The sequence below is a fragment of the Stenella coeruleoalba genome, assembly GCF_951394435.1.
Source record: "Stenella coeruleoalba genome assembly, chromosome: 7".
NCBI lineage: Eukaryota > Metazoa > Chordata > Mammalia > Artiodactyla > Delphinidae > Stenella > Stenella coeruleoalba.
Window position 1 is genome coordinate 66,634,715 of NC_137153.1, and position 25,326 is coordinate 66,660,040.

The 25,326-nt window shown below is 39.5% G+C and overlaps 2 protein-coding genes across 2 annotated transcripts in view; one reads left to right on the forward strand and one right to left on the reverse strand.

Annotated features, from left to right (window-relative positions):
• Window positions 1–11,071, reverse strand: part of UHRF2 (ubiquitin like with PHD and ring finger domains 2) — a 74,587-nt gene extending 63,516 nt beyond the window's left edge. The window contains exons 1-2 of the mRNA XM_079926561.1: window positions 10,552–11,071; window positions 4,606–4,839 (exon numbers count right to left, since the gene is read on the reverse strand). Coding sequence (XP_079782687.1) covers window positions 4,606–4,839; window positions 10,552–10,704 — 387 coding nt within the window. The 5' untranslated portion in view covers window positions 10,705–11,071. The remainder of the gene's footprint in view (window positions 1–4,605; window positions 4,840–10,551) is intronic.
• Window positions 11,072–11,299: 228 nt separating this feature from the next.
• Window positions 11,300–25,326, forward strand: part of LOC307188841 (uncharacterized protein) — a 121,170-nt gene continuing 107,143 nt past the window's right edge. Inside the window, exons 1-2 of the mRNA XM_079926507.1 lie at window positions 11,300–11,774; window positions 14,338–14,478. Of these exons, the coding sequence (XP_079782633.1) occupies window positions 11,455–11,774; window positions 14,338–14,478 (461 nt within the window). The 5' untranslated portion in view covers window positions 11,300–11,454. The remainder of the gene's footprint in view (window positions 11,775–14,337; window positions 14,479–25,326) is intronic.

The following is a 25,326-nucleotide window of genomic DNA, read 5'->3' on the forward strand; positions in this document are numbered from 1 at the left end:
TGATGTGAGTCATACAAAGCTTCCACATCTAAAAACCAGAATTAAAACCAATTTAGGCATCAGAGGTCCACCTGGTTTCACAAAATAAATTACTTCCTAGAGCCAGTGTGATTCAATGTGTTGTACAATGGGAATGGATGGACCCAGCCTCTGCAATCTTCCACAGACTTTCTAAACGTGATAGTGATATATGGTTTCTTACAACGTATGAAAAGCTATCTGAAATTGACCAAATATCGCTCAAAGTTACCAAATAGGGCAAAACAAGACTGATACTGGATAACAACTTCAGATTAAAATTTCATCTTAAAGTTTAAATGTTTACCTATGTCTGTTTTGAGTACACTACTTTGAAAATCCACTTTTTGTGCCTGCTTATCATGAGGTCCAAAAATATTCTTAGGCAAAAGGAAGGGAAAGCCTCCAAATCTGTTTGCTCATCCATAGAGAAAAATCTTTATAAAGCAAAAAATTACATAGGCAAGAATTCATGAAGAGGAAAAAAAACCTCCCAATTTTTAAATGATTCAGACACAATTTAATGAAATTTTGATATACTCACTATTCAGAGACTCGCTCTAAGGAAAACAGACAAAATTCAAAGCAAACTCAAAATAAGTCAAAAGTAGAAGCCTCTGAGCATTTTCAGGCTAGCCCAAAAGAACATCTAATATAATTATGAAGGCAGAGGGCAATATCATCTGTTTACCCCTCATTTCTAGTACCCAGTACAAATATACACTAAATATCTAAATATTCAACGAATGGATTATCCAGAAATAAACCCTTCTATATGAAAAAGTCACTAGTCAAAATTTCAAATATCTATGACAATTACCGAGCTTCACCCAAAAAAGCAAGTAAGTTTGTGTTAGTCTCTTCAACTAAAGAGGAAGGTTAAGTGCAGCTTTGACTAAACATATTACTTTACAAATAACAGTAGCCTTTTGAGAGTTCACATGCCAGGTTCCAAGTGTATTTCTAAATGAGGAAAGGGAGACAATGTACTTACTTGCCAAATTTGTCCAACTCAGAACTTGGCTGAATTGAAATTTGAAACCAAGGTTGACAACAAAGCTCAAGTCCTTAACATCTATGCTATATATTAATATGAAATATAAGAGATGTTTAAAAAACAAAACCAAGTACTAGAGATAGTTGACAGCCAAAGTGCTAACACTGCAAATAAAAAGCAAAGATCTGCTAAGAGAAGTAGTTTCTCATGATGCTTGTCTGAATTAGTTTGGGGGAGGGGACACAACTGGGTATTGAGAAGTGTGCTAAACAGAGAATTTAAATTGACCTTAACTACTTAACCTTGCTTAATCTCAGATCTGCAGATTCATAAGCTGGTCCTCTCCTATGAAAACAAATTCATACCTACATGGCCCAAAACAAATCAAGTCAAAAGTAGCAGCTTCTAAACTGTTGCCCTTAAAAGTTAAAATGTAATAATGTAAGCTTAATATGGACACAGATGGTTACATAAATATTTATAGATACATGGATATACAGGAGTTATTATACATACTGCATGTATTTCCTTGCTCTGTCAGCTGAGGGCCCTAAAAACAAGGACACCCCAGTAGCAAGGAGCACCTAGAGCCCAGATCTTAGTTTCCAATACCATTCTCCAATTAAAGGAACCAAGGCTCCTTGGAGAAATGGTTGACTGCAGGACTGGGGCAGGAAACTTACAAGATGAGCCCGAAAGAAAAGCGCTAGCGCTAGTGCCAGAAAGAAAGCGCTTCAACGAAAATCAAAGGAACCCAAAATAATGGGGGTATATGGAAGGGACACAGGAGAAAAAATATCCATACTGATGTCAATAAATGACTGAGGAAATGAAGAGACAAGTCTCCTGCATAAAAGAATTCCCAATAATTTTTGTAGATAATCTGACTACATGCAGTTTGGGCTGCATATAATGACTTCATCTCAAAAAAAAAAAAGTATGTAAAGGGGGGTGGGGGAAAGTAAACTGACAGTGAAGAAATGTGACACACACTACACCTTGGCCGGGTGATTATGGTTCACATCAACAGTAGTAAGTTACTACTGATGTAAAACCTAAATTATAATCACCAAATAGAATGTTGACAGTACAGTGCCCTAGATATGTGATGAAAATAGCACTTCACCTCTGTGCTCTTCCTCCCAAAATATGTAAATCCAGTCTAATGATGAGGAAAACAAATGAATCCTAACATGGCATTTTACAAAATACCTGACCAGTACTCCTCAAAACTGTCAAGATCATCAAATACAAAGTCTGAGAAACTGCCACAGCCAAGAGGAGCTTAAGGAGACGTGACAACTATCTTAGTATAATACTAATGTAAATGTAATATGGTGTCCTAGATGGGATTCTGGAACATAAAAGACATTAGGTACAAGCTAATGAGATATGGTTCATTAATTATAACAAACGTGCCACACACTAATGTTAGATGTTAACAACAGGGCAAACCAGGTGTGGGATATATGGAAAAACTGTAGTATCTTCCCAATTATGCTGTAAATCTAAAACTGTTCTAAACTAACAAGTTTATTTTTAAAATAATGTGAAAAAATATCAAGTAGAAAGTTTTGGTAACTGAAAGAGTGATGAAATCAATGAGTGACATAGACAACAATTTGGCAAGTGGGCTTTCAATATTAACAATTCAATCTGAACTGTGAGCACTACATAAGGCACTAATTTATGCAAGTTTTGTGCATATCATGTAAGTTTATTCGCAGACTTTTGTTTTGTTACTATACTTTTTTCTTTTACTAAATGATCACAGTAAGGAAAGCTACTGGTATTTCAACAGCCACTCTGCTGATGGCTCATAATGCTCTAAGGTATCTTCTCAGCTTTCCAGGTATTCCTAAGTAAAGACTGCCTTCTCCAGTATTTACAACACTTTGTTTTCTGCTTATCTGTATCATCTAGCACTTCTAGAAAGATGTTAAACAATAGCATTAACGGGCTTCTTTGTCTGGCTCCTGTCTTTAATGGGAATGTTTGTGGCTTTTCCCCACCATTAAGCATGATGCTGGGTGTGGTTTAAAATATTCATCTATTCCATCTGTTCCTGTTACCAAGGATTTTTTTAAAAAATCAGAAATGAATTCAAATTTTTATTTAGATGAAGAAAACAGATTAGATCATTTGTTTTCTTTGGTTTATTAATATGAAATATTAAAATATTTCTTAAAAATGAACTATCCCATTTCCTGACAAACCACAATTAGTCAAGGTATGGTCTTCTAATATAGTTATAATTTTATTTGTAAAACATAACTTAGGTTTTACATCAATATGTAGTGATACTAGTGTGCTTTTTATCATGTTTCAAGTATCAATATTACACTAAATTTATAGAACAAATGAAAGCTTTTTTTTTTTTTTAACATTTGTGGGTCAATTTAGATATCGTCATGGGTTTAAAGCAATTCCTCAGTGTAGCCAGGCCAGGTACTTTGATACAACTCTTTGCCAGTTTTGATTCTTTCCATTTTTATGGATGTTTGCATTTTTCCATAGATCTCTATTTGCATTTTCTTAATTCATTTTGTCTACCAATCTTTAATTTTTTGCCTTGAAAACGCTCTGAAAATTAAGTTTGGGTCCCAGTTTATCCCAACCAGTAAGAATTAAGAAAAAATATAAGGATAGAAAAAGATGGAACAAAACTGTCAATTATTCCCACAAAATTTACTAGAATTTGAAGAAGTTGCTAGATAACAAAGGTCAATAAATAAATCAATTGCATTTCTACATACCAAACAAACTGCAATTTTAAAAGGCAACCATCAAAAACAAAGCTAATAGAAATAAGTCAAAGGTATGTAAACAGAAAAGTAATTGAGAAACATGTCAAAGATCTAAATTAATGGAGACATCTATCATTCATGAATGAAGGACTCAACATTGTAAAGATGTCAATTCTCCAAGCTGATCTACAGATACAATATGCACTGAAGTTCCACCAGCACTTTTATTTCTAGGTAAAAATTCCTAAAGAAATTCTTGAACATGTATACCAGGATACACATAGTTGGTTCAAAACAGCACAGTTTAAAACAGCTAAAACTGGAAACAGCCCAAATACCTATTAATCATGGATTAGATAAATGTATTGTGGCATGTTAATAAAACGGAATAACATAATAGTGAAAAATAAAATATCTATATGCAAAAAAGTAAAAGTTCAAATACAGGCAAAACAAAACATTGTTTAGAGATACATACATAAGTAGTTAACACTAAAGAAAAATAAAATGACCAGAGTAGTGAGAAGAAGTAGTTTACCTCTTAGGGAAAGAGAGGGAGATGTGTTCTGGTAGGGGCACACAGGAGGCTTTAAAAAGGAACTGCTTAACCTTGGTGGAATTACACAGGTGTTTGCTTTATTATTCTCTGTACTGTACATACACATTTTATACATTTGCCTGTATATCTTTCACTAGTATTTCAAGATTACTTTTAAAAGTTAAAATATTAACAGCCCAATCTTCACTCTCAAACAGCAATCAATGTTTTCTTGTTCACAACACCCTGAAGAGAACATATCTATATTCTCACAATTAACCAGAAGTCTGAGGAAGACAACATACCTTGTATAGTCCAATGCCAGGATCAATAAGAAAATCACGAGTTGATGTAGACGGCTGACCGGAAGGTCCCACCCTTGGGGTTTTCTTTACTTTAGGTGGACTATTAGAACAGGGTTTGGCCTGTACATCAGTCTGTTTAGATGTGCTAGGAAGGTCAGGGTCTGGACGAACTAGCAGCTGAATTATATCATTCAGTCCAACATCATAATCAAATAAAGTATATCCATTTTCTAACTAGAAAAAAAGGATAGAAAAAGATTAAAATGCTTCTCTCAAAACTCAATCTTTCTACATCCTTAGTTACTCAAATGTCCTAGCTAAATTATTAAAATAAAATACAGAGCACTGAAATTTAGTGATTGTGAAGCCATTCCTATGGCCTCTGATGACAACATCTTTTCAGGACCTCAATAAATTCTTAAGAATCATTCTATATCAACTATAGGGAAAACTGATAGCCACTGAAACCAAAAATGTTATCACTGCTGCTGTGACCTCATCACCTAGGCAGAAAAACTCTAAACTTCAACAAGTTTTGTGTATTTTAATGAATCTACAAGAAAGGTGAATTTTGAAAGTGAACTGTTTTATGACCTTGTGTTCATAAGGACATTTAACCATTATCTTTCTGAAGCAGTAATTTTTAAAAATCAAGCAAAAAAAATTCAAGCAGGAATAATTACAATTCTTGCTTATGCTACTCCAACTTGCTCAAAGTTCTCTGTAAAGGCGATCAAGTTGTATTATGAAAAGTATTCCAGGATGACTAGTGAATAAATTATCTTGCAACTTACCCATATTTTGGCAGGGTCTCTATAAAGGACTGAATGGCATCCACCAGCCCCACCCCCAACCCCTCCCAAATACGGTGAAGTCCTAATCCCAAGTAACTCAGAATGAGACCTTATTTATTTGGAAATAGGATCTTTACAGATGTAATCAAGTTAAAACTAGATGAAAAGGGTGGGCCCTAATCCATTGTGATTGGTGTCCTTATAAAAAGTTTAAATTTGGACAGACACAAGGGGAGAAAATAGCCACGTGACTGGAGTGACATATTTACAAGCCAAGAACACCAAGGACTGCTAGCAAACATCAAGAAGCTAAAGGAAGCAAGGAAGGATTCTTCCTTAGAGCCAGAGATGGCATGGCCCTGCTGACAACCTGAGTTCTGGCTTCCAGCTTCTAGAACTGCTGGACAATAAATTTGTTGTCTTAACCCACCTAGGGTTTGGTACTTTGTTACGGAAGGCCTAGGAAACTAAGTCTCCATTTTGTTTCTTTATAAAAGTCAGTTGGCCATTTCTCTAAACTCCTTGAAGTTCAGAACTACCATTTCCCCGGAAACATTACCAATTTAATCCCTAGTCATTCTTCCCTCTTTGCATGTAATACCTGTCACCATTCACAGCTCTAACACAATAAAGCCGTACGTGAGAAGTCAACCAAAGAGAAAAGAATGAGAATCTGTCCTTGAATGACAAACTTACTAATGTACTACGTAAGGTAACTTTAATTCAAGTGGTCCAAGAATACACTTGGCACAATCCTGCACTCTACAGGTGTTCACACCGTTAAACAGAACAAGGGACTGAGAAATTCAAATTTTCCAGTGGGGGAATTAAATGAGACATTATCTCACAGATTAGTTAACATACTTATTTCAAATAAGTCTAAGGAGTCTTCCAAGTCAGTAAGCAGATAAGCCCTTATAGGGACATGATGTTAACATGGCTTATCTGATTAAAAAAACAAGAACTCCTAATCCTGAACTCCTGGGAAAACCTCATGAAGCAAAAAACTACACATTCACACCTTCATTTTGACTTTCTCCAACAGCATCCCCTCCCCTCCCCCCTCACCCCCAAGTAAGAACACACCAATTCTGTAACAGCTGAAAAAGCGCAACTTTGATTAAACATACAGCTGTTGCACATTATGACAACTAAAAAAAAATGTCATGTTCAAAGTAGGGAAAAAACTAACAGCACAGAACATGCAAATTAACTGGTAGGGCATGCCCCAAAATGAAGACAGCTGTTAAGGTGATGAAATAATTGGAAATCCAAAGTATTTCCATAAACACTTCCACTGAAATTTGAGGAGTCAGTGAGAGGGACCTTGGGGGCATTCTTATACCCAACCCCTCTGACTAGTTTCTAGGAAGTGATCAGAGTAAATATAAGCTGCTTAAAGTGAGACTTGGTTTGAAAGGAAAAGTAGTATCTTAAGTCATAGTGAAGCGCTAAGCATATGAAGGCATGAAGCCCTGTAATAGAAATTAGGCCCACAATAACAAGTAACCACTTTTCCTCAATTACTCACGCTCGCTAGGATAGCGACTTTTACCCAGATTATATAGTGCTTCCTAATTCATAGGTACCCTCCCAGTTTTCCTGAAACAGTGATTATTATTCACCACACTGAAAGTTCCACAGAGTTAGGCTATTGTGAAGAGTTGCGAAGACTGTTAGAATGTTATTTTAAAAGTACTGGAAATTCCCTGGCAGTCCAGTGCTTAGGAGTCTGAGCTTTCACTGCGGAGGGCCCAAGTTTGATCCCTGGTCAGGGAACCAAGATCTTGCAAGCTGCACAGCTAAAAAAAAATAAGAATAAGTACTAAAGTTCTCCCAAATTTAATGAAAGTATTGATTGAAAATTACCTGCACTTAAAGTATGCTGAGTGGGGGAGAAAAGGACTGGGTAATTTGGAAATTACAAACACCTATGGGTTTCATGCATTTAACTATAGTCCATCAATGTCTCACAGCAGAAAATGTTTGATAACTGCCATCCTAGAAGATGGGGCTGCAGAATTTACAATATTAGAGAGGCAGGACTAGTCCTAGAATTTTTTCCTTGAATTGGGTTAAAGAAATTCCAGGTAACAGTAAGAACGGCAACAGTGCTGCAAGGGAAAACTAGGAAGCAAACACCAATTGGCAGTGGCTGAGAAGGCAGAGAAGTCATTCCCAAGGGGCTAATAAGGGATGCAGGTGGAGGGCATTACACTTTCACAGCATATACACTCCTCCGTCTCCCTCTCCCCCTCTTCCCCTCTCACTCCCTCACTCCTTTAAGTAGGCAAACACTTTTACTTTGTACTCCATGTGAAAACTGAGTCCAGGGGCAAAAGGCAACTAACTACTCAGTTTTTCTTCAGTTCTGGTTCATACCCCACATCTACAATCTATTCTAAGAGTCCCTACAGTGATACAGGGAAGGAAAGAGAAGCGGGAAGAGAATCCTTTCGAAGTAGGAAAAGCTCTGGATTCTCAAAAAGATGTATAGATCCACCAATATAACTCTTCCTTAAAAAAAACCCCCCAACCCCCAGGGTGCAAACTCAACTTCCCAGAGAAGAATATCCAAATGAGGTTACCCTACTTTAACTGGAACTTACAGCCCTGAATTGAGGCTCTCCATTCTGACTCTCTAAAGTAGAGAGAATCACATAATTACAGAGCTTCTCAAGCTTCATTTGCATACAGACCACCTGGGGACCTTGTTAAAATACAGATTCTACTTCAGTAGGTCTGGTGTGAGGCTCCCAGGTGAAGCTAATGCTGTTGGTCCTGCTGATCCAGGGACCATACTTTGAACAGTAAGAAACTAGTATGAGGCTGACTATCCTTCAACATTCATTTTCAAACTCTGGTGCTCATCAGAGTCTCCCATGGGGTCTTGTTAAATTCAACCACTTGCAATTCTGGGGTGAGCTGAGCATCTATAATAAATATCCACAGGTGATTCTGATGTTTTCCAAGGATTAAAAGCGGCAGACTAACATACAAAGGTGGGGGTAGGGGGGAGACCATTTACATCATGGACACTGTAAATTTGTTTTTATTTATGACATTTTTCACTATGTGGAAGTAAGGCATCTTGAGGAAGGGGTGGCCTTTTTCTAATAAGCACAAAGGCATTTTACAGGATAAGGGCAGCCCTGTGACATCAATCCAATAGTAGGACACACTATCCTGTCCAAGGACTATGAACACCAAAGAGGAAAGGAGAATAGAGATAATAATCACTGCCATGGCTACCTGTCAGCTCATAAGGAACAAATACAGCTTCAGCAATGTCTTCCTTCTGTCTCCAACTAAGTACAGCACCCAAGGTCCATTCCTAATTCCTACTGGTTTATCCCTATAGTGAAATCAAAGTAGGGAGTTATCAACTGTCCTGGGCTAGGAGGTACATAATGTTGTTATCCTCAAGTTCTTCCCTGAACCTGGAACAGCCTCCTGGTTTCCTGAAAATGCACCCTGTTGCCTTGAATTTATCCCAATCCCTACCTTCTCCTAAAGACAGCCAGGTGCACATTTTCTTTTTATCATATTTGATAATTAGACTGTAAGGGGTGTCGCCCAGGAATACATTTTCACGCTTCATTTCTATCTCTGGTGAAGTCACCAAAGTATCCCAGGAATTCATGTACTATTGTTCCTAGCTAGAAAATAAAATTCAATAAACTTGATTACATGCTTTTCGCTTTTGACCAAAAGATAAAAAGGTGTCAGCCACTGGAGGCACAGCAATATAAAGCTACATAGTTTTTAATACACAGATATTTATTTCTAAAGCAAAGTTTACAACTAAATTGAACAGCTGTTTTTACAAGTCTAACACTAGAAGATCAATATAAAACTGGCTACTAACACATATCAAAGACGCTATCGTTTACTTGAAAACAAAAAAACCCCTGGCTCTTTCTCAGAGTGTAATCTTGTTACTCTGAAATTTCTGGGCAGGTTTCAAAGGGTAAGCCTAGGAAGGGGAGAAAAATATTCCTATCAAACCCTTTGGCTGTAGGAAAACGGCTACTTCTACCAAATCAAAGAGAGTTACACTTATTTCAAACCACAGGATTGGAGCCAAACTATGATCTACCAACTGGAGGATGCCAACTTCTTTAGTGGATTAACGTTTTTGTTTTTTTTTTTTTAAAAAAAGGCAATAAAATAGGATGGGTCTGGGTCTCTAGGTACAGGCCATGTGAGTAGGAAAAATCTTCTTCAATGGACCAGACCAAGGCTAAACTGTTCAACTACCAGCGACGCCCACAGACACCCTCACCGCCAAAAAACACTTTCAGCCTTCAAGTATGTACCGCTGGCTATGCTCCAATTGCTGTGTTAAAAGCTTGAGTGAGGGGTCTAATTAGAAGGTGAAAAATAAGAGCAAGACGAAATCTTTTACACTGCTTTTCACTCTGCGAACAACCCCCCTGGCAAACACTGGGCAGTTTAAACCTGTCCCGGGTTACATCAACAGCTTCTTTAGCCCAGGTCTCTAATCTGCCCCACAACAGATTCGATTCTAGGAAAAAAGGTGAGGGAAACGAGTGCCAAAAGTTCTGTAAACCCTTCGAATCTTCAGTATATATAAATCCCTTCCACAGTAAGGAGGCAGACTTCGGGTCTTGAGCCCCAGAGGGAGCAATGTATGTTTCCCCTCCTATTTGGGAGCCGGGAGCCCGGCAGAGATACGGAAGCGATACGAGCCGTGAGCCGGGTCAGCGCGGCCGGGAGCGGGGGCCTCCGACCCTCCCCACCCGCACTTCGGCATGGCCGCCAGAGCCCGCTGCCCTCCCCGCCCTGCAGGGGCCCCGGACCCCACCAAGCGCGGGAAGCGAGGGAACCCAGGCGCTCTGGCGGGCTGTGCCTGCGGCTGCTGACCCGCTTGGTAAGGGCGGTGAGGTCTCGGCGCTCGGGGCGCCCCCGCCGAGCGCACCTGCCACGGGGCCGGCCAGGACCCCGCTAGGCCCCGTAGGCGGGCGCAGGGCCGCACTCTGAGTCTCGAGGGTTGCCCACCCGAAGTGGAGCTAGGTGCGCTCTGCGTGCGCCGTGCACCAAGCCCTCCGGCCCGCCCAGCCCACGCAACCCCGTGGCGCCCAGCTGCCCTTGCTCCGGCTTCCAGAGGGGTGCGGTGGGCGCGCCTCACCTGTTTGCCCCGGTAGAAGAGGCGCTGGCACTCGGGCCGCACGTCGAACAGCGCCCACACCCGTTCGCGCAGCTCCTCAATTGTGGCTTTCCGAGACACGTCCTCAATGGTGCGCGTCTGGGAGCCGTCGATGGTGCGAACCTGGATCCACATCTCGGCGCCGGGAGAAGGGGCCGGCTTCGCTTTGTCTCCCCCTGCGCTCCGGGCGCCGCGCCCCGCCCGGCCCGCGCCGCTTCCCCGGCTGCTCTGGCTCTCCGCGGCTGGCGGGCGAGCGCGCGCACAAGCGAGGAAGACCGACCAGACGCCGGGCCCGACAGGCGGCGGCGAATACTAGACCGCGAGCCCACCTAAGAGAGCTGAGGAGGGAAGGAAACCGGAACCAGTCGGAAGCGCGGCTGCTTTCGCAGCCCCCGCCTCACAAATGGGAAACAGCCTTGTCTGCACCGCGCGGAGTGTTTACTTATAGAGCTCTAGCTCCCACATGGAGGTCACGGCGCCAACCCGGATCTCGCGAGATCTACGCCGGGCTCCGCCTTAAAGAGGAAGCGACCAGGGAAGTGGCTATAGACATGAGGGAACTAAAATGGGCGGGTGCGGGGAGGGCGGGGCGGAGGGGCGGGGCCGCCGAGAGCCGTTACTTGCGCCTCAGCGTGCACCTGGGCCCTGGACACGCCCTCTAGTCTTCGGGTGTCTGGCGGTTACAAGGCCGCCCACATGGGTTGCACCTTTGGTCTCGGTTTCGCGACCCAGGGCGCGAGCGACTCCTCAGGCTTAGACGATTCGGTTCTGTGGTCTCAAAAACACACCAAAGATGAGAAACTCTGACGTGCACTTGTATGATCATGAAAAGCGGTGTGCGTGCGCGCGGGCGCGGCCTAAATTTGTGAGAAAGCACGTAAGGAAATGAACCCGCTTCACCGCGCTCAGCCAGACACCGCCAGCCACGCGGCCTGGTGGGGCCGGCCACCCAGGAAAGGCCTTGGGGACCCTTCTGCTTCGCGAACTCGTTTCCCGCCGGCCCGAATGCTGCCTTCGCGCGGAAACCAGCTTCCTGGGGTTTCCCGCCGCTGGGCCGAGGTGGCGGCCTTAGGCCTGCAGGCTGCGGGGCCGGCTGGGATCGCCCTCTACGGGCCCGCTGCGCTCACAACCGGACCTCGGGCCACGGAGGCGTTGGTGCCGCCGCCCGGAGGGCCTCTCGCGGTTTCCGTTTGTGGACCTTCCGGGTTAGTGAGCATTTGGCCTAAGGGGTTGCGGGGTCATGCAAAACGCTTTTAAAGGATGCAAAATTACACACCTCCGAAAAGGACTTCCAGAGAGCCTACCAGGAATAAATTCTCCGAAATAGGCCCAAGCAGGGTTACCTAACACACCTAACAGTGGGCTTATTTCAAATAAGAAGGGAGAGAGCATATGAAGGTAGAAAAAACTAAATGTATAAGCTTTGGACTTAATAGTGGCCAAAATCCATAACGTAATTATTCAGGCTGGTGGAAATTATTACCCTAAAGGTAGAGCAGCATTTTTGTAATAACCACTTAAAATAACTGCAAGTACAGAGAAGTCCAGTAGTATGATAAAAAAAGATGGCCCAACACGGGAAGGACAGAAAAAAATGGAATACAGATACACACTTCGGTCTCTACTCTTGTTGAAAATTTTACATTCACTGTATCCTCTAAATATAATTCATCTTGTCTGCTCCTGATTTAAGTAAAGCAAACACTGAGTATTCATTACATGTGTAAATATTAAGTATGCTTATAAACTGCCCCAATAAGAGATAGCTATTTGCTATTATAGGATATGCTATGCCATTGCGGAGGCATATTAAGATTTTTTTTTTTTTAATTCTCTGCTCACAAAGAATTTACAATCCAATTCAGATAAGATTTAGAAAAAATTAAAGAGTAATTTAATACTAAATAGTGTGTTGTTGGTTAAAACAACAATTAGAGATGAGTGAAGGGGAACTAGAATGATCTGTGAGCTTAAAGATAGGGGTACAACTTGACCTGAGTTAACTGGTATATTGTAATGAAGGCAGCATTTAAGTTTTCGGTTTGCGGATTGAGATAGACTTGAATTGTAAACCCAGTTTTGCTGTTTTCTTAAAATGTGATCTTGGACGAATTATTTACTTTAATTTCCTCAATGTAAAATGGTGCTTATAACATCTAATGAGTGTAGAGTGTTTAGCATAGTGCCTATCCCTTACTGCTACACAATAAATTATTTTTGTGCTATTATTATGGAGAGGATTTAGTTAAGTACAGAATGCCCAAAGAGGAGAGAGTGCTTAAGCAAAGACAGGAGGTATGCATTTTTACAGGTCAGAAGAGATTGCATATAAGAGAAAGGTTGACTAAATGGAGAAGAACACAGTGTGAATATTAGCATTCAAAGCAGTAGATTTTGTGGGCCCCAGGGAGAAACTAAGGTTTTTAAAGGAGTCCACTGTTGTGATTAAATATGCCTTTGGAAAGACAGAAGAAGGAATGTGGAAGGATGCCTTAGGGAAAAACTAAGGGACAAGGAGAGGAGGGGGAGATGCTGTCAGAAAGCTTATTGAAGAGGCAATTGTGTCAGTTTTGGTGAAATTTGTGGCAATGGGTGAGAGAAGAAAGGGTAGCTTCTAGAATATTCTAGAAAATAAAGCCTATCAGACTTGTAGAATGTGTGGATATGAGTAATGAGGAAAATGGAATGCTAAGAATAATTCCCAAGTTTCCAGTTTGGGAGACTTAAACGATGGTTTTGGTAGATGGTGATGCTCTTAACTAGAAGAGGAAGCAAATTGGGAAAATTCAGTGAGTTCCCTTTGCACTGTGTAGCATTTGAAATGCATCCAAAATATACCTAGATGGAGATATCTAAGTGACAGTTGGAAATGCAGGTCTAAAGTTTTGCCGGGAAGTAGAAAAGTTCTGAAAGAGGAACTAGTCAAGATCTCCTGTACTCATTCCCATAAGACAATTTGTCCTTCTTAATGTGGTGGGTCTTCCATGGAGAACACTTGGTGGTGGGGGGGGGCGATGGAGGGAAACTACTGTCAAAATTGGGTATCTACTGGGACAGTATAGGATTTGTGTTAATCTAGTCAGCGTAGATCCCAAATGATTGACAGGACAGGGCTTAGAGCTGTGAGACTCAGAAAAGATAAATTTGTCCTGTGCAGACCAAATTAATTACATCTGGAAACATGAGCTTTTGTGAATAGTATGTTACTTAGGCTATAAATAACTGCAAAGACTGATTTTATATGTAACAAAATACATCCTTCTGTGTTTCTCCACATAGTGCATGTTGTAACTAAGGTTTTCTCTTCCCCTGCAATGCTGTTGTCTGCTTAGGAAGCTGCCGGGTTTTAAAAACAAGATAGAAGTTCTCTGACAAAAACCATCATATCAGAGTTCTGACATACCATGCCTTATTACCAGATGTGTAGCTGAAACAACTTGGATGTGAGCAAGGAAAGAAAAGAGGAATTATTTACATGGATGAGAAGCAAATACTAAAGTTTATGCCATCTGTCATGATTCAGTATTCGTTCAAGTTAAAAGAGGCAAAACAGAAAGATAAAAGATTGATCGTAGAACTAATTATTCTAGAATCTTATCACCCCTCACAATATCTCATTTTCTCAACTAATGTCTCAAAGTTAACACACACACACACACACACGCACACACACACATGTAAAGTGAATTTCAATCTGGTCTCTAAAGTTCTGATTACCAACTTTTCATCCGCACATCTTTGATGATTACCTTCTTTTCTCTCCTCCAGGGCCACTCTCTACCAGCTGGCTGTCCTGGAGTTCAAGGGCAGAGAGTACATCAATGGGGTCAGTGCTCTCAGGCTTCCAACTGAGTTTGGCCAGTGGGGAGGAAGCACAGACAGGAAACTGCAGGATGGGAAGAGAGGGAGGTCAGTATATTTATTCCCCTGGCTTTCTTCCTGAAAGGTCACCTCGCCTTCCTGGGAAGTCACTACTCCTCCAAAACTGACCTGCTCTGCATGACTCACTTTTCCATGTTCTGGTAACCTCTCCCTTCTTTTCTTTTCTTTTCTTTTTTTTTTTAATTTACTTTTGGCTGTGTTAGGTCTTCGTTGCTGCATGTGGGCTTTCTCTAGTTGCAGAGAGCGGGGGTACTCTTCGTTGCGGTGTGTGGGCTTCTCATTGCGTTGGCTTCTCTTGTTGCAGAGCGTGGGCTCTAGGTGCACGGGCTTCAGTAGTTGCATCACGTGGGCTCAGTAGTTGTGGCTCGCGGGCTCTAGAGCACAGGCTCAGTAGTTGTGGTACATGGGCTTAGGTGCTCTGCAGTAAGTGAGATCTTCCCGGACTAGGGCTCGAACCCGTGTCCCCTGCATTGGCAGGCGGATTCTCAACCACTGCACCACCAGGGAAGCCCCCTTCTTTTATTTGTTTGGGTCTAGGGATTGTAACATTTTTACAGTGCTAGATTCGTACATATTCCTTCAGTTCCCTATACCTTGGCTCACAGCCTCTTTTTTTCCCCCTTTTTTCTTTTAATTGAAGTACAGTTGATGTAAAATATTATATAAGTTTCAGGTATACAACATAGTGATTCACAATTTTTAAAGGTTCTATTCCATTCATAGTTATTATAAACTGTTGGCTATATTCCCTGTGCTGTACAATATAATCTTGTAGCTTATTTATTTTATACATAGTAATTTGTACCTCTTAATCCCCTACCCCTATTTTGTCCCTCCTCCCTACCCTCTCCCCAGTGGTAACCACTAGTTTGTTCTCTATATCTGTGAGTCTGTTACTTTTTTGTTATATTCACTAGTTTGTTTTATTTTTTAGATTCCACATATAAGTGATATCATACAGTATTTTTCTTTCTCTATCTGACTTATTTCACTTAGCATAATACCCTCCAAGTTCCTCCATGTTGTTGCAAATGGCAAAATTTCATTCTTTTTATGGCTGAGTAATATTCCCATGTGTGTATATGTGTGTGTGTGTGAGAGAGTGTGTATTTATATCTCACATCTTCTTTATCCATTTATCTGTTGATGGACATTTAGATTGCTTCCATATCTTGGCAATTGTAAATAATGTTGCTATGAACATTGTTGGGGTGCATGTATCTTTTTGAATTAGTGGGTTTTTTTTAATACACAGGAGTGGAATTGCTGGGTCATATGATAGTTGTATTTTTAGTTTTTTGAGAAACCTTCATACAGTTTTCCACAGGCCCACTCTCTTTTAATTGGTCCCTTGTGGGGAAAAACAAAACATTAAAAGTCCCTTAACTGGAGGTTTTCTATTATAGTTTCTAATGCTATTTCTAAAAGAACTACATGTTACAAGAAGTGAACTAGAATTTCCACTGACTAAAAAGCACTTCATATCGTGATTCTTTACTTAAACTAGCCATATTTTAAAGGGTGTTCTCTTTTTAATAGAATCACAGATTTTTATTGTGGAAATCTACTTCATAGATTATTCCTGTCTAAGCTCTTTAACAAAGGAGAAAATGATTTGGACAAGGACATGTAGTCAATGAGTGACAGGATTAGAGCTTAAATTTCCCATATCCTTCCTCTTTAGCCAGTGTTCTTTACCCTTCAGCTATCTGTCTTTTATTTCTCTGGAGGCCTCCCCATTCATTTTGTCCAGAGAATAATCCTCATCCTTCTTGCAGTGAGTGCTCTGGCTCTTTGGAATACCTGATGGTTCAAATAGGAGTGGGGATCTGGGATTCTCATTAAACACCTGCAGTTTATTCCTGTTTTCAGTCACATGCCTTCTGAGATTGGTCCTTCTTATTGTTCAACCTTTCTGAGGGTTTTCGGATCAATTTTGCTCAGATTTCTCCACTGAAGGCTGTTAGAGTTTAACTTCCTGATGATGGGGTCAATTTAGTGTTCAACTTCCATTTACAACTTGCTCTGCAAAACAAATTTTAGAGGTTTAAAATAACAGTCATTTTACTGTCTCTAAGTTTCTGTGGGACAGGAATTCTGAAATGGCTTAGTTGGAAAGCTGGAGCTCTGGATCAGAATATGTCATGCTGTTGCAGTCAGATGCAGTTAGAAGTGGAAGAACGGGGACTAGAACAGTAGGGAACTAGCTAGGCATCTCTCCGTAAGAAGTTTCAGGACTTCTCCATGTGGTCTGTCTCTTTGGGCTGGATTGGACTTTCTTACAGCATGGCTGCCTCAAAGCAGTCAGGCTGCTTACATGGTAGTTGAAGATTTTAACAGTGAGAATTCCAGTGAGCAAAGTGTAAGCTGTATCACTTGTTATTGCCTAGTTTGAAAGTCACATGATGTCACTTTTACGATATTCTTTTGACCAAAACATTCACAAAAGCCCACTCAGTTTCAGGGGGAGGGGGTAGAGACCCCGCCTCTAGATGGGAGTGGTGTCAAAGCCACATTGTAACAGTATATGGGATGGAAGATGTTGCAGCCATCTGGGGGCAGTAGAATCTGCAACATAACTCCTCCATCTAATTTTTCCTTTTTTTTTTTGTACAACCAAGAGTTTTCAAGTTATGAAAGGCATCAGTCATACAAAAAAAGGTATAGAGAATAATATAATAGACACTTTTGTATTCACCACCTTGCTTTAGAAATAAAACATTTCAAATTGTTAAAACCCCTCTCTGTTTACATTCCTCTTTCCCTTTTCCAAAGAGATAAACATTGTCTTATTTATTATTGTCATGCCTGTCTTTATACTTTTAATACATGTATCTCTAAACAATAGTAAATTTGGGGTCTTTTTAAGCTTTATATAACATGATTCTTTATAACATTGAAACTTACTTTTTAAACTCAGTATTATTTTTCTGACACTCATGTTGATATATAGCTCTAGTACAAAGTTTCTTAAAGCCTCAGATGGTAAATATGTTAGATTTTTGTGGGCAGACAATTTCTGTTGCAACTAGTTATTCTGCAATTGTAGTACAAAAGCAGCTCTACTCAATATGTAAATGAATGGCGTACCTGTGTTCTGATAAAACTTTATTTATAAAAATAGATGGCAGAGTACAGAATTTGGCCTATGGGCCATAGTTTGCTGACCCCAGCTCTAATATAAAATTTATGACACTTTAGATATATTGTGTTCCCTGAAAGTTACTTTAGGTTATAACCCATCCCAAACCCCATCCTTATCATGCTTCTCTGCATTAAGAAGAAATTTTAGCAACACTGAATAAAACTGACAGATTTACTAAATTTTGATTTATGAAAAGCCTCACTGGACTCCACTTTTCATCTTTTATTCTTGAGGGTAAAGGTCAGTAAACACCTACCTTTAGACCCCTCTAGCTACCCTCTTTTGAACTCAGACTGGCTCTTTCCTACCATGCCTTCTCTGCCCAGAAAATTTTAATTAATATGTTAAGATTTCCTGCGAATGCCACTTCCTCGAGGATACCTTTCCTGATAGCTCCCAGCTGAAGGAAAGACTTCCTCTGTATTCCCATACTTAGTTCATATGTCTAACATCTAACTCAGAGCTGTAATTATTTGTTTGCATGATTGTCTTCACCATTAAAATTTTGATTGCCTAGGGAACAGAGACTTACTCTATTAATCTTTGTTTCCAACACAAACAGTGCTTGGTACCTAGATATACTTAACAAGTGGCTGTTGAAGGATGGAAGGGAGGGAGGGAGGAACTAGTATTCAGGTGTCTACTTGGAAGAAGAAACAAGTCTGCATAATATGCAGGGCCTCTAAAGGCAAAGATACTTCTCTTCATCGTTCTATCCCACCTCACCTGAGATCATTTCTTCATGCCCTCCCACTTCCTCTTTGCAGGGAGGCAGATAAATCATGTCTTCTTTTATACAGATAGTTATAACTTCTGCATAGAAAAAACTTTGCTGTACATTTTCTTATGATCTAAATTCCCAGGTTCTAAGGTATTGAGCCCCTCAAAACTATTACTGTTTATGAAGAAGGACAAGAAAATTGAGATAAAAAATAGATATTTTTCCTAGACTATTTTAGAGGAAAAAATAGTTTCAATCTCACTAATATAATATTTAGTTTGCTGTAAGGATTACTGCCTGTGAAGGAGAAAGGTTACTGACATTAAAATACTTTCTATAGAAAGGTACGCCCCCCTCCTCATTTTCCAGTTAAAAACACATGTTGACATTATTTTGCAGATTTACATGAGTGAGAAATACTGTATAACATCGATATCCATTTAGTAATTAGTTTGTTTAATGCAGATTTAATGAAGTTATGTAGCATGACGGAAAGAACATGGGCTCTAGAATTAGATAGACCTGAATTTGAATCTGGGTTCTTCTCATTACCAGCATTATGGCATTGGGCGACTTATTTAATTTTCTGAGCTTTGATTTCTGTACCTGAAAAGGGTATAATAATACCTCTCATAGTGCCACAAGAACCAAATGAGACAAAGTTTTATTGCATAGGCACTCAATAATGGTTACTTTCCTCTGTTTTTGTCACAACATCTGAGCGCATTCAGTCAATAGAATTTATTCTGGTTTTCAAATGATCTTGTTAGTGATTTGAGATAATAAAGAATTTGGGATGGGAAGCATTGGTGTTATTTTAAAAAGCATTTTATGGCTTTGGATTTATGAGCCTGAGGGAACTCTTTCCAATAGGGGTTCTGTCAGCTCAAGATGGAGATAAATTATGAAGTGCTAACTTCTGCTTGACAAATTTACATGTAGCTAAATTAATTTGGTGTTTTATTAGTTCAAAAAGCAAATCATGTTTGTGAGGCCCTAGAAGCAGATTTCGATCCTCTTGATATCCCAGAGGATTTCCAAAACTGAAAAAAGATCTGTCTGCCTTCTCTCTGCTCACTCCCAGACCCCAAATTAAAAACCTAAAATATAACTTTGTAAAGCCAAAAAAAATTACAACACAATTGCGAGAAATATTTACAAAAATACAGTCCCATTTTCTCATTTTCTCCCTGGTACCTAAAATGTTATTTATACAGTGTGAATAAACCAGGTACATCTAATACACTCCTTCCAAAACTGTACTATTAAAATTACATTTTATAAGGTTTCCATACAGTGAAGAAATTTTATTATCCCTTCTAGGTTGTTGAAAGAGAATTTTTCTAGAATATTTAGCTTACATATTTTCTTTTACAAAATAACACAATTTTTTATCATAAGCATTAATATAATTTATAGACTACAAAGAATTTTAACAAAAGACTATATTAGACTGGGAGTTAGAAGGAACTGCTTTGGGCAGATCATAGCTTTTCTTGGCTATCAATTTACTATCTGTAAATTGAGATGAGCAGGAAAGGTAGTATTGGGTCAGTGTAAGCTTCTCGCTCTTAGCTGGTGATGCAGTGGTTGAGAGCGTCAGCTTTGGAGTCAACTTTGGAGTAAACTACGTGAGGCAAACATCAATTTCCTCAACTGTAATTGATTAGGTACCTAGTAGATTTGTGGTAAGAATAAATGAGATTTCACATGTAAGTAGTTAACGTACCATTCAGTGAATGTTGACTACCACTATCAGGAGCAGCTGTTGGCAGGACTCAGAAGCAATTTAAATGTGAATTTCTCCTAATAATAATTAAGAATTCCTTCTCCATCAAGTACTTGAGATATATTTCTTGTATTTGTTAGGTTTTGCTGCCTAACAAACCATCTCAAAACTTAGAGGCTTAAAACAACAGCCATTTATTTAACTCATTATTCTATGTGGTAACAATCTGGGCTAGGCCCAACTGAATAATTCTTCTTTCAGATGATGGCTGGCTGGATCTAGAATGGCCTTACCTGAGATGATCTGTCACTGCACCATATAGGTCTAGCCTGGGCTTGTTCACATGGTGGATGTGCAGGGTTCTACAAGAGCCAGTATAAGCCAACAAGGCCTCTTGAGGCCTAGACTTAGAATTGGCACAGGGTCAATTCACCAGGTTTTATTGACCAAAGCAAGTCATAAAACCAGCCAAAACTCAAGGAGAGGGAAAATTGACTCCTCTTCTTAAAAGGAGGAGCTGCAAAGATTCATTGCAAAGGGATAGAGAGGGAAATAATTATGGCCATTTTTGTAATTAATCTAAAACATCACTCCTACCAGTCCTAGTCATAATAGATCACCATTGATAATCTTTTATGGCTTTAGTAACTTTGTTACTCTACTTCTCACAATCTTCCAATATTTCAGTCTACCACAGATTATTGCTGTAAGTGTGCTTCATATGTGTTCTGGTAGAGGCTGAATGTTTTTGACACATGACCAGTTGATGCTGGTAAACTTTGATCTACCTGAAATTTGTGATCCAGTATCATTTTATCTAATCCCTGATAAGGCAAAATTATATTTAATAATTTCTTGAGTGACCCTGCAGAATATATCATGATACAATCTGAAAAACATTAGAAATTATTGTTTTTTTGGTTTTTACCCATAAAAATAAAAGTTGTTTTTAAGAATATCACAACAATATTTAGTTTCTTGAAACTTATCACAAGTCTTGGTAGAATGGACTCAAGATAAAAAGACTGAAAATATTGAGTGTTAGCAAGAATATAGAGCAGCTGGACTTTCGTACATTGCTGGTGAGAGTGCAAATTGATTAAACCAAATTTGAAACCTGGGCATAGAAATTAGTGTGTATGTTCAACAAAATGTGTACAAGAATGTCATAGTAGCTTTAGTTATAATAGCTCCAAATTGTAAATTGCCTAAAAGTCTATAAATAGGAGAATGGATGAACAAATTGTAGTGTATACATACAATAGAATACTGTACAGCAATAAAAAAAGAATGAACTACTAATATAGCCACAATATGAATGAATCACAAAATTATTGATTAAATTAAGCCAGGCACAAAAAGCACATACTATATCATTCCCTTTATATAAAGTTCAAGAAGATGCAAATTTAATCCATACTTTTAGAAGTCAAACCTCTGGGGAGTAAAGGAATTGCTGGTGTTGACTGGGAAGAGTACAAGCAAAACTTCTGGGTGATGATAATATTCTATATTTTGATGTGGGTAGGGGCCACAACAGGGTTTAGATATGTAAAAGTTTAGTGAACTATACACTTATGATGTATTCACTTTACCATATGTGTATTGTAATATATATACACATAATTATATAGATCTCCTTCTTAGAAAAAGTGGATTTTAAAATTCTATCTGTTGGTGGCATAAATGAAAATGTAAATCTTACCCCTGGCCTCAGGTTGATCTGTATAGAGAAATTAAAAAGCTTTCTGCTCTTCTTCCTCCTCTTTCAGAGATTAATTAGGGAGAAAGTCCAGTATGAGAATTTGATCTGGTGAAAAGTAAAGAAAAGCCAAACTTAAAAGCTTTTTAAAAACACACACACACAGGGCTTCCCTGGTGGTGCAGTGGATAAGAATCCGCCTGCCAATGCGGGGGACACGGGTTCGAGCCCTGGTCCGGGAAGATCCCACATGCTGCGGAGCAACTAAGCCCGTGCGCCACAACTACCGAGCCTGTGCTCTAGAGCCCATAAGCCACAACTACTGAAGTCCGTGCGCCTAGAGCCCATGCTCTGAAACAAGATAAGCCACTGCAATGAGAAGCCCGCACACTGTAATGAAGAGTAGCCCCCACTCACCACAACTAGAGAAGGCCTGCGCACAGCAACGAAGACCCAACACAGCCAAAAATAAATAAATTAATTAATTTAAAAAACCCCAAAACCAAACACACACACACACACACAAATAAAATCTTCTTAAGTGTTCTACAGGTTCCTGACTTAAGAATATTGATAAGCAATTGGTTGTTCTGTTTTTTGGGAAAAGTATGGTACATACACACATGTATGTGAATATATATGCATGTGTGTGACCGTGTGTGCATATGCTCTGTGCACACATGTGGTGCACCTATGTGTGCACATGAATGTGTATGTGTGTGCATGTGTGTTTTCTACTAGATTCCCATAGGAGGAGTGAGGAGGCATAACTGTCCTCTAAAATAGCAAAGTTTTCATGAAAAGGTGTATGCTTTGAGTCCCAAAATTCTGCTGAAGATTTCCGAGGACTATTATCCTAGATATAACAATGCAGATTTGGGGAAACGTTCAGCTTCAGATGAATTGCTCTAGGTGGAGATGGGATATAAGGCACAGAGCTTACGAGTAGTATGTTACTCCTGTATTAGGGACTAGAATATTTCTAAAGTAGGGTTAGCACCACACTGTGAAGGGAAAAGGAGGGTAAAAGTGAACTATGAAGGAGGGTAGTGGAAGCAAGTCTAGGAACTAAGGTGCTGGTCCAAGGGGACCTTTATTTCTGTTCATATAGCATCCAGTTCTATGTTTTTTCCTATATTGTAATACACTGTATCTTTCCCACAATTTTTCAGAAAAGCATAGTACCCATTCTGCAGCCTTATGTTAGTGGTGTTTTGGGGACAGTGGAGAGGGAATTAAGAGACAAGGCAGTAAACAGGAGAACAGCCTTACCACCTCACCTCTCCATGGGGACAATGTAATTGGAGAGGGAGGATGGTGATCCTAGAATTCACAAGGCCACCAGTAGTGAAGTGAACCAAACCTCACTGTGGAGGTGGTGGTTAGAAGTTATGTGACCACAGAGAAGCTGCTATAGCATGGACAAATGCAGGAGGGCATGAGAGACCACCTGAGGTGAGGCTGCAGTGGGAAAGGTGGGGGAGAGTGAGCAGACACTTGGTTCACAGTGTGGTGTAGGATCTTTGATAAAGTGACTGGAATGACATGTGAATGAGAAGATAGGAAAGAATGTGAGCTATTGGATTATTTTTTTCATGTGTTGAAATATCCCATGCATATAATTTTAAAAAGTGAAAATTAAGAGCCAAAATGCATTTGCATTTAGCTTCCTGATATCATGAAATTATGGTGACAAATTGAAGCAAGGTACAAAGTTTTAAAAGTAGGGTTATACTCAAAATATATTACTTGAGGATTTCAATTATTCATAGATCGGTGGGGAAAAAAAAATAATGGATTAGAAATGAATGTGGTTGAAATTGGTGCATATCTCCAGCAACTTTATCCAAAGTCAGCATATATGCTAAATGAATTATAATTGTCAAAAAGGTCAAAAGAAACTCAAGGAGAGTGAATGTAGTTGAGACAGGGTCATGGCCTTGTCAGATTTTGGATTCAGTAACTTTAGCAAAGCAACTCTTAAAATATTGCTTGAGGGTTTTTATATGTCCTCTAGTTTGGGAATCTAAGTAGAAATAGAACAGGTGCCCTGAATGTCTCCTTTGAAGCAGGAAGTCTAATCAGGGCAATAAGAGAGGTAGTAGTTGTGCACAGAGGAAGTATGATTTCCCTGTATCTTTTCTGGGCTGAGTCCCTATACATATATGGTGATTAAGTTGGTAACTCTGAATGTGGCTCAGTTTTGGAGCAATCAGTTCAACCATGATGTAGTCATTTTTTTTAAATAAATAAATTTATTTATTTACTTTTGGTTGCATTGGGTCTTCGTTGCTGTGCACAGGCTTTCTCTAGTTGCAGCAAGCAGGGGCTACTCTTCGTTGTAGCGCGCGGGCTTCTCATTGTGGTGGCTTCTCATTGTGGAGCACAGGCTCTGGGTGCACAGGCTTCAGTAGTTGTGGTGCGCAGGCTCAGTAGTTGTGACTTGGGGGCTTAGTTGCTCTGTGGCATGTGGGATCTTCCTGGACCATGGCTCGAACCCATATCCCCTGCACTGGCAGGTGGATTCTTAACTACTGTGCCACTAGGGAAGTCCATGATGTAGTCCTTAAAACATGGTCATTCTATTTGCTATTGTGTGTAGAACCAGTTTATTATTTTTCTGTTACACTGTTTGGAAGATTCCTGTGGTTTGTTTTTTTTTTAAATTATTATTTGTAGGCATTTATCTGTGGCTTAAAAATACTTGGTGATTTAAATGCCTCAGATATTGTATTAGTTTGCTAGGGTTGCCATAAGAAAATACCACAAACTTGGGTGGCTTAAACAGATGAAATTTATTTTCTCACAGTTAGGAGATGGAAGTCCAAGATCAAGGTATCCATAGGTTTGGTTTCTCCTAAGCCTCTCTCCTTGGCTTTCAGATAGCTGTCTTCTCACTGTGTGTTCATATGGTCTTTTTTCTGTGTTGGTGCGCCCCTGGTGTTTCCTCCTCTTCTTATAATGATATCATGTTGGATTAGAATCTTACCCTTATGACCTATTTAACCTTAGTTACCTCTTTAAAGGCTTTATCTCCAAATACAGTCACATTGGGGATTAGGGCTTCAACATATAAATTCTGGGGTAGGGGGACACAATTCAGTCTATGGGATAATGCTACATCCATGAACTTAAAATTGTCTTACTATTCACTTTCCTTTTAGGATTACAATTTACTACTAATTACAAATAGCAAAATACCTTAAGTAAAGGATGAAATGCTATTAAAAAAAACGCAGAACTAATTTAGGAATTTAAAATTTACTTCAGCCAGGTAGAACCTCAGATTGCTAAGAGTTGAATGAATTATAGCCACATGTTGAATATTAATCTTAGAAAATGCAATTATCTAAAATGTTAGTAAGCTCACTGGCAAATAGATAAGAAAAAATAACTGCATAGAAAAAAACGCTGTGAGAAAGAATACAATGATCTGATCTTTTTTACTTTGCAAAAAAAAGAAAAAAAAACTAGATGAGTTTATCTTCAGAGCTCTTTTTCCTTTTAGTAGATCAGATAAATCCTAAAATAGCTTAAGTAAAGAATTTTGCTTTCTAAAGCTAGATAGTTAAGATGAA